At 36.3% G+C, this 12,108-nt stretch overlaps 1 protein-coding gene across 3 annotated transcripts in view; it reads left to right on the top strand.

The window, feature by feature from the left end:
- GMPS (guanine monophosphate synthase) overlaps nt 1–12,108 on the top strand; it is a 79,817-nt gene that overhangs the window by 51,504 nt on the left and 16,205 nt on the right. For all 3 annotated transcript variants that reach the window (XM_047875956.1, XM_047875957.1, XM_047875958.1), the window contains exons 8-12: nt 2,400–2,551; nt 3,028–3,201; nt 5,516–5,621; nt 8,000–8,115; nt 10,273–10,398. In XM_047875956.1, coding sequence (XP_047731912.1) covers nt 2,400–2,551; nt 3,028–3,201; nt 5,516–5,621; nt 8,000–8,115; nt 10,273–10,398 — 674 coding nt within the window. The remainder of the gene's footprint in view (nt 1–2,399; nt 2,552–3,027; nt 3,202–5,515; nt 5,622–7,999; nt 8,116–10,272; nt 10,399–12,108) is intronic.

Below are 12,108 nucleotides of genomic sequence, written 5' to 3' on the forward strand. Positions count from 1 at the left end.
CAGAGAGAGGGAGAGGGCCTGAAGCAAGCCCCAGGCTCCACGCTGTCAGCACAGAGCCCAATGTGGGGCTCAAATCCATGAACTGTGAGATCATGACCTGAGCTGAAGTCAGAGGCTTAACAGCTGAGCCACCCAGGCGCCCATATCTGTAATACTTTTTAAAAACAGGGTGTAATCAGTAGTTACATTGAAATCAAGTCCATACTTTAATGATACAAACCATGCATATTATTGAATTAGTTGGAATTGATGCCAGAAGGTTGACTGTAAAATGAAGACTTGTCGTTAAACACGAAGTGAAGATGAGTCTATTTCTTTCTCTTTTGAAGCTTCACTAAAATAACATTACAGGCATAAAACAAATATAATGCCACAGGACAAGGAATAGGGGAGGTGATAGCAGTCTAATGGTGTAACAAAATGTTGGAAGGTGGAAAGCAGATGGATAATGTGGATTTTCTCTGATAAGCTAATGGCTCTTGACCAGGATGCCTAACTAGCCAAGCTTTTTCCAAAATCCTGGAATGGACCCTAGAAGTGTCTTTACGTATTTATTTCTATCTTGTTGTGAAAGATGCAAGTAAGATATTTTAATAAATTGTAGTTAATTCATTTTGTCTTTCCACCATAACTTGAGCTTTGTTTCGTGGTGTTGAAGTGACTGCAGGCATTTTGGGATTAGGCTAAGAAAAAGCTGAGTTGGGGACACATTTAGTTTGGGTTTAGTGGCATATATGTGATTTGTAATCATTTCTATGTGTAGTTTGTGTTAACCATCCTAATATTAACTTGTGATTTAAAAAAAAACAAACAAAAACCTTGTGGTTATTCATTCTTTTTCTTAAAATTTTTTTTTTTTAACATTTACTTGTTTTTGAGAGAGAGATAGAGCATGAGCTGGGGAGGGGCAGACAGAGAGGGAGACACAGAATCTGAAGCAGGCTCTGAGCTGTCAGCACAGACCCTGAAGCGGGGCTCGAACCCATGAACTGTGAGATCATGACCTGAGCTGAAGTCATACATTGAACTGACTGAACCACCCAGGTGCTCCTCATTCTTTTTCTTGAAGGGAGCCTCCAAGTTGTAAAAGTTTTATCCTCACAAAAACTTGCATCTGTCCCTGGTAACTGATATAGTAGAATGGAGGACTCTCAAACTTTGGTGGGAGGGGTGTTAAGGGGAGGAAGGTAACAAAGTTGAGACTTGTGGGGAGGCTCAGGGTTGACTTCCCAGTGTGGTGTGGTTCTCTGGGTGATCCTAAAACCGATTGGTTGAATACCTGAGAAGGAGATCCTTTTCCTTAACACAGGAATAAACTGCTCTATCCCTCCACATCGTAAGACTAGATTTACTCTCTACAGAGGCTAAATAAAAGACACTCTGGATTTGGGCATATCAATACCAGGCATAGTTGAGGGTAGAAATAAGATTCTACAGTAGAAACAGTAAGATTAAGCAAAAATCTGTGTACTGAATGGCTACTCCCTCTCCTTGCCACTTTCTGTGTTCCATTATCAGAATGCTGATAGGCAGGAGATTTAGGGTGTCTATTCTGGGGTAATTGACCAGTTTAAGAGAAAGAGCTACAGATTCACGGCTGTATCCCAGTGAAATGACCAGCTGTATGTCGGTGAAACTCACCAGTTGTTCAGCCTTTCTACCAAGTAGAGATCTTAGTCAATTTTTAAGTATCTTGCTGTTTAAAAGTAAAAGGACAGGGGCGCCTGGGTGGCTTGGTCGGTTAAGCGTCCGACTTCAGCTCAGGTCATGATCTCACGGTCCGTGAGTTCGAGCTCCGCGTTGGGCTCTGTGTTGACAGCTCAGAGCCTGGAGCCTGTTTCAGATTCTGTGTCTCCCTCTCTCTCTGCCCCTCCCCTGTTCATGCTCTGTCTCTCTCTGTCTCAAAAATAAATAAACATTAAAAAAAATTAATGAAAAAATAAAAATAAATAAAATAAAAATAAAAGGACAGCCAGAGATTGCTACATATATGTTGATAAACATCAGTTTTTCAAGAGACTAGTTAATTCAGTGTGCACTTCTGAGGACTTTGACCCTTCTATATGAACCACTGCTTTCAATTCCCTTGGGGCTATGCTTCTTCCTTTAGCTTTTCCTTATTGCTCTGGTGAGGCATTGAATACAGGGAAAGCAGCCACCATAATTTATAATGTCATTCCCTTGGATTATTAAATGGCACAGGATTCTCAAAAGAACAAACTTTAATGAGTGCCTATGTCTGGACACTGTTAATCGTGGTTTGTTGGTAGTTCTGTAATATGTAGGCAAGGTAAGTTGTGATCAAAAGATCCATCTAGGTTTTCTTTCCGTGGTTTGACCTGTTATTTATAGTTTTTAAAAATGTTCTATTTTAAAATGTGCTTCTCCCTCTCCTTCAGTGATAAATGCTGCTCATTCCTTCTACAATGGAACAACAACTCTACCAATATCAGATGAAGATAGAACTCCACGAAAAAGAATTAGCAAAACGTTAAATATGACTACAAGTCCTGAAGAGAAAAGAAAAATTATTGGAGATACTTTTGTTAAGGTACCTTTTTGATATCCACATTGTATGCTATTTTTGATGTGAATTTTACTATTTGTTTCCTTGTTATATCAAATAACCAAGTTTACTACCTAATTTTAATTCTTTTTTTGGTTAAGAATTTTAGTGTATGTTGCTATTATACTGATTGGTAGAAACTATTTTATGTTTCAAAAACCATGTTTACTTATGTTGCCAGTCTATTGTTTTAACTATTTAAGAATAGATATTATCAATTGATGTTAGACTTCAGTTCTTTGGATATTTCAATGGCTACTTTTCAGCTTCGAATGTTTCCATACCGTTTTGAATCTCTAAAGCATATGTTCTTAATTTACTTCTGGGAGTTGGTGCAGATTTTATCTCTTGGTCAGGATTGTAAAAGGACTCTGAGAAATTTTGCTGACGGTATAAAAAAGACTGCTATCTTTTTAAAAGATTTGTCTCCTAAAAGGCTGTTTTACTCCTCTTGGTTATAGATTGCCAATGAAGTGATTGGAGAAATGAACCTGAAACCAGAGGAGGTTTTCCTTGCCCAAGGCACTTTACGGCCTGATTTAATTGAAAGTGCTTCCCTTGTTGCAAGTGGCAAAGCTGAACTCATCAAAACCCATCACAATGACACAGAGCTTATCAGAAAGTTGAGAGAAGAGGTAAAAGCTTGTGAGAACTTTAACATAAAGCCTTTCTCCCTCTCGCTCATCCCTCCCTGAATCATTTTTAATTGTACAGTTCAGTAATGTTAAGTATATTTGCATTGTTATGAGACAGAGCTCCATAACGTTTTCATCTTGTAAAACTGAAACTTCATATACCCACTGAACAACAGCTACCCTCCTTTTCTTCTTCCCAACACCTGGTAATCACCATTCTACTACTTTAGGTACTCCATATAAGTGAAATCATATAGTATTTGTCTTTGTGACTGGCTTATTTCTTTTAGCTTAGGTCCTCAGGGTTCATCCATGTTGTAGCATGTGACAGGATTGCCTTCCTTTTTAAAGGCTAAATAATATTTTTTTGTATGTGTACACATTTTGTTCATTTATCTGTCAGTGGACATTTGGGTTGCTTCCACTTTTGTCTATTGTGAATTGTGTTGTTATGAACATGAATTAGCAAATACCGCTTAGAGACCCTGATGTCAGTATTTTTGGCTATATACAAGAAAGGCTGGATCATGGTAGTAGCTCTATTTTTTTTCAAGGTGTTATTTTTAAGTAATCTCCATGCCCAACATGGGGCTTAAACTTCTAACCCTAAGATTGAGTTGCATGCTCTACTAAGTGAGCCAGCTAGGTGCCCCATTATAGTTCTTTTTTTAATTTTTAAAAGGAACTTCTTAATATTTCCATGGCAATTCAACCATATTCTAGTCCACCAGCAATGCACAAGTGTTGCTGTTTGTCCACACTTTACCAACAATTATTACTCCCCCCACATTTTTTTTTTTTTTTTTGGTAATTCACACTCATTAGGATGGCTATTATCTGTCTTTATTTTATGCATCTTAGTGGATGTGACGTGGTATCTTTGATTTTGACTTGCATTTCCTTAATAACTAATGATGTTGATCATGCTTTTACATGCTTATTAGCCATTTGTGTATCTTCTTAGAAATATCCAGATCTTCTGCACATTTATAAACAAGTTTATTGATTTATTTTTATTTTTAAAACTTTTTAAAAGTTTATTTATTCATTCTGAGAGTGACCAGGGAAGGGGCAGAGAGAGAATCCCAAGCTGACAGCACAGAGCCCAGTGTGGGGCTTGACTTATGAACTGTGAGATCATGACCTGAGCTGAAATTAAGAGTTGAAATTAATTAGTTGTTTAACTAAGAGTTGAAATTAATTAGTTGTTTAACTAATTGAGTCACACAGCCACCCCAAAAGTTTATTTATTTTTGAGACAGAGAGAAAGAGAGTGCACACATGAACGTGAGTAAGGGAGGGGCAGAGAGAGAATCCCAAGTAGGGCTCCATCTCACAAACCGTGAGATCATGACCTGAGCTTAAATCAAGAGTCAGATGCTTAACAGGTGCCCCCAGATCTTTTGCACATTTTTAATTGGTTTGTCTTTTTATTATTGAATTGTAAGTGTTCTTTATTCTAATTGTAGATCCTTTATCAAGTATGATTAGGTTGTCTTTTCACTTACTTGATAGTATCATTTGGAGAGCTTTAATTTTGAAACACTAGTATGGTATTTTTGTTTTTAATTAAAATTGTTTTTTTAATGTTTATTCTTGAAAGATAAAGACAGTGTGAGCAGGGGAGAGGCAGAGAGAGAGAGGGAGACACAGAATCTGAAGCAGGTTCCAGGCTCCAGGCTGTCAGTAGCACAGAGCTTGATGTGGGGTTCGATCTCACAAACCGTGAGATCATGACCTGAGCTGAAGTCGGATGCCTAACCAACTGAGCCACCCAGACGCCCATCAATTTTTTTTTTAATGTTTGTTTATTTTTGAGAGAGAGACAGAGCGTGAGCAGGGGAGGGGCAGAAAGAGAGGGAGACATAGAATATGAAGCAGGCCCCAGGCCCTGAGCTGTCAGCACAGTGCCTGATGCGGGGCTCGAACTCAAAAACTATGGGATCGTGACCTGAGCCGAAGTCGGATGCTTAACCGACTGAGCCACCCAGAAGCCCCTAGTATGGTATTTTCTAATTGTCTTGTATTCTAATGAGAACCAGATCAGAGATGGTGGTTAGGACTGCTCTGATTTATTTATATTTGAAAGGTTTATGTTTAAAATGTGTTTCAAAGAGAAATATGAGGATCAGTAAAATATGTGTCTAATTTCTTATAAACATATGGGAGGAGATATACTTTAAAATATGAAATTTTAAAGAATGGTATTTTAATCTAAGGTAGAAGACAATAGGAGAGGCCAGTAATTTGTCACTCTTTATTTTCCATGTCATTTTGTTACTAATTTGTATTAATTGGCTTTCTGCCTCTGTAGGGAAAAGTAATAGAACCTCTGAAAGATTTTCATAAAGATGAAGTAAGAATTTTAGGCAGAGAACTTGGACTTCCAGAAGAGTTAGTTTCCAGGCATCCATTTCCAGGTAAGGAAAAAAAAAAAAGCATTGCTTGATTTGCCGTTGTACCTTCATGTTGAAGAAAAATCAGTTCAGACAATTTTGAAATAATTTTTTATCTCACGGAATATGTAACTTTAGAGAAAGGAAAGGGTGGGTAGGGGATAAAATTCTTCTTAGTATCTATTATATATACTTCATTTTCTTACATAATCATTTTCCATTGTATTTGTGTATATATTATACCAGCCCAGTGAGTCTGGCCTATGATGTTGCCATCAGATGAGAAAAACAAGGCATAGAGATATTTTAATAACATTGCCACACAAGAGCTGGGATTTATATGTTATTTCTGCTATACCATGATGTATCCCATGGAAGACCAGGTTAAAATGTGGTTCTCTGAAATCCTAAATCCTATGGTTAAATTGTCTGAGTGGATGAATTACTTCTTTGCATAGTGCTGTATGTAACTAATTCATGAACAACAACAAAAAAAGTACTTTGTTTAATCATGTGCTGCTGTCATATAGAAAAATAACTAATTAGAGGTGGTATTGGTTTAAATTTAGGACTGAGACTCTTAAACTGTTTTTGTTATAAGTTCTTGAGCTTGGGTAAGTCTTGTACCTCAGTTTCTGGCTCTTTGTAATAGTTATTAGGTGATGATTTGCAAGAATGGCCTAATTAAATTAAAAAAACACAGTAAAGGTTAACATTTCTGAAATACTAGTATGTGCCAGGCATTCTGCTAAATAATTTACACATACTGTCTCATTTGATCCTCACAATAGAAACTACCATTATTCTCTTTTATAGATGAGGAAATTTTAGGGGCAGAGCCCAGTTTGCCAAAAGTTAACACAGATTAGGTATGGAGCTGGGATTCTAGCCCCGATGGCTTCACCTCACAGTTTGTACTCTTAAATACCATATTGGTTCCATAAACAGTGTTACAGAGTTATAACTCATTTGGTAATTAGTGTTGTTTGTGTCTGTAAAGTTCAAATCTAGGAATTCAGGATGTTTAATTCCTAACCTGTGTGTTGGCAAAGGATTGTGTATGAATGTAATGGAGGCCAAGTGGTCCTGTGTCCTTGGGCATCATTGCATTAGATTCACTTGACTTTTTAAAATTTATTTTGTTTATTTTTGAAAACACACAAGCAAGTGGCAGAAAGAGAGGGAGAGAGAGAATCCCTAACAGGCTCCTTGCTGATAGCACAGAGCCTGATGCGGAATTCGAACCCATGAACTGTGAGATCATGAAGAGTTGGGTGCTTAACTAACTGAGCCACCCAGACACCATATAGATTCACTTGACTTTTAAAAATCCATTTTATATATTGGATTTTTTTTTATTATGTTAGATTTCTTTAGTAGAAAATATTGTGCTGCTTAAAAAAAAAATTAGGCATACTACTTACCTTAAATAAGCTGTTGATTCTACAGATGAAGAATGAAACAGGAATTAATGGAACATGGCTAAGGTTTTGTCTATAATCAGGCATCTCAAGGGATGCCTTTTCTGTTCTTACAATATAGAAGCAGAATCCATTTTTCTTAGATCTATGCATACCTTATGTTTTTATCCTTTGTAAGTATTTGATGAAAGAGAAATGCCAGTTCACATTTTTGGAGTTAAACAGTCTGTTGTACTTTTTTTTTTTTTTAAACAGCATACTCTTCTTTTTTTTTTTTTTTTTTTTTTTTTTTAATTTTTTTTTCAACGTTTATTTTATTTTTGGGACAGAGAGAGACAGAGCATGAACGGGGGAGGGGCAGAGAGAGAGGGAGACACAGAATCGGAAACAGGCTCCAGGCTCTGAGCCATCAGCCCAGAGCCCGACGCGGGGCTCGAACTCACGGACCGCGGGATCGTGACCTGGCTGAAGTCGGACACTTAACCGACTGCGCCACCCAGGCGCCCCAAAACAGCATACTCTTTTTCCTAAAATTAGATTAGTAGTTGAATCTGGGTGGTGAATAATAAGGTGGTTCATTATACGGTACTCTTTACTTTTGTATGTTTAAAAATTCTTTTAATAAGTTTAAAAAAGATTGGCACATATCTTGTGATTTAAACAGTTTTCATTGGAGAATACTGTGGCAATACATGGACTATCAAAAATAGATAAAAATCCTTGATGTAAAGGAGATGTAAAGAGAACTAAAGCGTTCTAAAAAATGATGAGTTGGATGGGAAATTAATAGTCACATTTGAAATTAAACACTTCAAAAAACTTACTATAGTTATGTCAATTATAATTCAGTAAAGTTGGAAACAATGGTCAATGGATTTTAATTTTTGGAAGGATTTTTATATTAGAAACTGATACTTTTGTATTACATTTTAATATAAATATAAAATTTATATTAAATACCATTGTTACTATTCTCTTTAGGTCCTGGCTTGGCAATCAGAGTAATATGTGCTGAAGAACCTTACATTTGTAAGGACTTTCCTGAAACCAACAATATTTTGAAAATAGTAGCTGATTTTTCTGCAAGTGTTAAGAAGGTAATAATTTGCATTGAGTTTATATATTGTAGGTGTTTTAAGTAGACACAGCTAATCAGTATAAGGAATTGGATGGATTCTTGCAGTAGTAGTTTCATTTTTTGGAAATTCACAGTAATTTAACATGTTAAGTGACTCTAAAGAAAATATTCTCTAGAGACTTTCAAATGCAGACTTTTCAGCCATACAACAGATTAGATAGCTTGAATCCTTAAAAATGCTAGATATGAAAGGGTGTTTAAAAGTATTGTATATTTAGTATAAGAAAATAAGGAAAAACGTTTTAACTCGAAAGTGAAGATAAGTCTCCCAGTCCTTCTGTAGATTCGATGCCTGAATTCATAATCTGTGTGGTCTGAAAAACTGCAGGCCAAGAATTTCAGTTTAAAGTGAAGCTTGATTGCTCATGCATCCAGGTGTCAGGCTTAGCAGTGTAAATTCTCTTTGCAGTGTCTTCAACCAGCCCTTAAAAGATTCCTGCATATAGAGTTCCAATATATATGAACTTAAAATTTAAAAAATTGCAAAATATGTATAGAAGTGAGGCAGCATGAATGAGAGCTAGTGGAAAAAACTGTCAGAACAAGACTCTGAAACACTATTCAGATACTGGTGTTCGTAGATAGTGTAAAATATGTAGAATTAAAGGAAGCAAAGAATAATAAGGTATATGATAAATGACTGGGCAGCTTTGAAAAAAAGTAAGTTCTAGGAATGAAAACAACTAAAACTAAACAACTAAAACAGCTAAAGAAAGAAGTAATGAACTCCAAGGTAGATGCTAAGAGATTGTCCAGAAATTAGAGTATCAAAGAGAAAATACGGACAGAAGAGGTTAAAATAGAATGAGAAGGTCAACTTTAACATATGTCCAAGAGGAGATAATAGACAAAAGTATTTGAATTCTTCTACGCTGGTGGAAGACACCATGCCTCAGATTCAGGAAACGTAACACATCTCAATTAGAATAATGGGAAGAAAAATTGATACCAAGTAGGCATATCTAGCAAAACAGCAGTCTGCCAAAGACAAAGCAGCTGCAGAGAAAAGATTGATTGCCCTTCAAAGGAAAGACTTACGCTGAAAGTAATGGTAACAGCAAGAAGATTTCAAAGTGCCAAGAGAGAATAATTGTGAATAGTGAACAGATGAGCGGTCTTGTAAGAACTAGGGCAAAATAAAGACATTTTGAGATAAACAGAATTTACTATTAACAATCATTACTTAAGGAACTAAAGGCAGTGCTGCTCAACCCGAAATAAACACGGGCTGTATAATAAAAATAATCTCTGATTTTTGTTATTTGTTTAAAAACATTATAACAGTATACATGTAAAATAGCATATAAGCCACAGGGATTGGAATTAAAGCATTCAAAGATGCTTGTATTGTTTGCTAGGAGGACAGAGAGATTGATTCTCTTCTGTTAAGTATCCATGCTAACACTTAAGGGGAACTGCTAAAAGAATAAAAATATGGGAGTTAACTTCAAAACCAGTAGAAGGGGGGGAAAAAAAAAGACCAGTAGAAGGGATTAAATGAGGTGGGAGAAATAGTTTAGAAAAATGTAAGAAAGGAGAAAGAAACCCAGAAACTGGGACAAAAAGAAACTGCTAAATAAAATGGTAGAATGAAATCCAACCATGTTTTTAACTCACAATTAATTAAAAGGACTAATATCTCTAGTTATGATATAGATTGTCAAACTAGATTGAGAAGTAAAACCTAATTATAGTCTGTTTACTTAGAGATAGAAGGAGTGAAAGTAAAAAAATGAAGGAGCATATATACCAGGCAAATACACCAAAAAAAGGAAGTGGGTGGAGATACATTAATTTTAGACAAAAGTAACTATGGTAAAGAGTTTTAATATAAGGAAAAGGTTTGAGTCACGTGAGGTGTGGCCCTCGCTGATGATGAAGATTAAATCTTCAAAATATATAAGCTGTATTTCTTACCCTGATGCTTAAGATTTTACAGCCCTGGCCCTTAGGAGTGAAATTCCGATACACTGTGTAGCACACACAAGTCAAAGAGAAATATCAAATAGGATCTATTGCTGTAAACCAGTAAGTGTAGATACATAAGAGAGTAATAGATACCAAAAGAGTACCTCATTTCTTGAAACCTGAAGAAATATCTGTTTGATTTTCTCAGCCACATACACTATTACAAAGAGTCAAAGCTTGTACATCAGAAGAGGATCAGGAGAAGCTGATGCAAATTACAAGTTTGCATTCATTGAATGCCTTCCTGCTGCCAATTAAAACTGTAGGTGTGCAGGTGAGTTGTGTGGATTCACTGATCTGTGACAGAACTTTCTGCAGTTTGTTCTTTCCATTGATACTGAAATAGGAATGACTTAGGAAAATGAAATATGAAAGTATATATATCAGATTTAGAAATGTAAAAAGGTGGTATTTTATAAAATGTTTGTAGAGTAAATGAGGTTATAGGAACTAAAAATTCAGGCTGAGATTTTGCATTTTGGAACATCTGCCATCTCTAACCAAAAGTTAAAATTCAAACAGTGATTTGCTATAGAGTTGGCTTGCTTGCTTCTGCCTTGAAGGGCAGGTACCAGGAAGTCATGTTGTCTTGTATCCCTCTTGGTGTGGAAATGTACTTTGGCTTTAGAAGTCTTTTAAGTGCAAGAAGGCTCCCAGATGAGCATTTACACTATTTAGGTCTAGCTCTCAGCTTGTGTATTCCTTAAACGAATGCTCTCCACCTCTTTAACACGTTCTCTCTTAGCTTTGATCATGTACAGCTAACATTTTTATATTTATTGTTCTGTCTTTCTAATTGTAAAAGCGTAGAAGGATAATACAGTTTTCACTTTTTTTTTAATGATGTATGTATGTATGTATGTACGTACGTACGTACGTGAGAGCGAGCAAGCCAGGGGAGAGGCAGAGAGAGAGGGAGAGAGCAAGAATTCCAAGCAGTCTCCATCCACACTGTTGGCACAGAGCCTGACTCTGGCCAGCTGTCAGCTGTCAGCACAGAGCCCGATGTGGGTCCTGAATTCACAAACTGCGAGATCATGATCTGAGCTGAAGTCGGACGTTTAACCAGGTGCCCCTACAGATTCATTTTGAAATTTGTTTTGATAATTCAGGCAGCTATTGCCCTACTATTAAAAAAACCAGAAAAACAGACAAGTTATTTGATTTGTAAAAGTTTTTCCAGTCCAAGTAGATCTCTTACAGAGCATTTTCATCTCTGTATACTAACTCCTGCTAGGCAGGAAGGTGAATTGAATTAGTTCCCTACTCCTGTTTTTAGATAAGTATTATAGATGATGTTAGATGAATAGATGTTTGAGGCAATTTGTTGGATGAATTCTTTTTTTTTTTTTTTTTAACGTTTTATTTATTTTTTGAGACAGGGAGAGACAGAGCATGACCAGGTGAGGGTCAGAGAGAGGGAGACACAGAATCTGAAACAGGCTCCAGGCTCTGAGCTGTCAGCACAGAGCCTGATGCGGGTCTCGAACTCACGGACCACGAGATCATGACCTGAGCCGAAGTCGGCCGCTTAACCGACTGAGCCACCCAGGCGCCCCAGATGAGTTCTTTTTTAAAAATGAAGCTTATTCCAGTTCCACTACTTTTTTCATCAAAATAAAGGTTTCTTTTGTTGTTTGATATGTTACTTTATTTTAGTCTTTTATGCTTTTGAAGGTGAGACCCTTGGAAAACTAGATAAAAATCATAATTCGTGGTTAGTACAGCAATGAAGTTTATTTTCTAAATACCAAAATGAACCATACTTGTAAAAAAACAAAAAAGGTCAAAATGCAGTACATTAGTAATTTTCCCTCCTCCTGTTCTCTAGTTGCATCTCCTTGTATGCATCCTTACAGAAACATTTATTTATGTATTTATGTATGTATTTTTTATAATTTAACTTTATTTTTTATTTTTTAAAATTTACACCCAAATTAGTATATAGTGAAGCAGTGATTTCAGGAGTAGATTCCTTAGTGCC

This window comes from Prionailurus viverrinus, chromosome C2, assembly GCF_022837055.1.
Source record: "Prionailurus viverrinus isolate Anna chromosome C2, UM_Priviv_1.0, whole genome shotgun sequence".
NCBI lineage: Eukaryota > Metazoa > Chordata > Mammalia > Carnivora > Felidae > Prionailurus > Prionailurus viverrinus.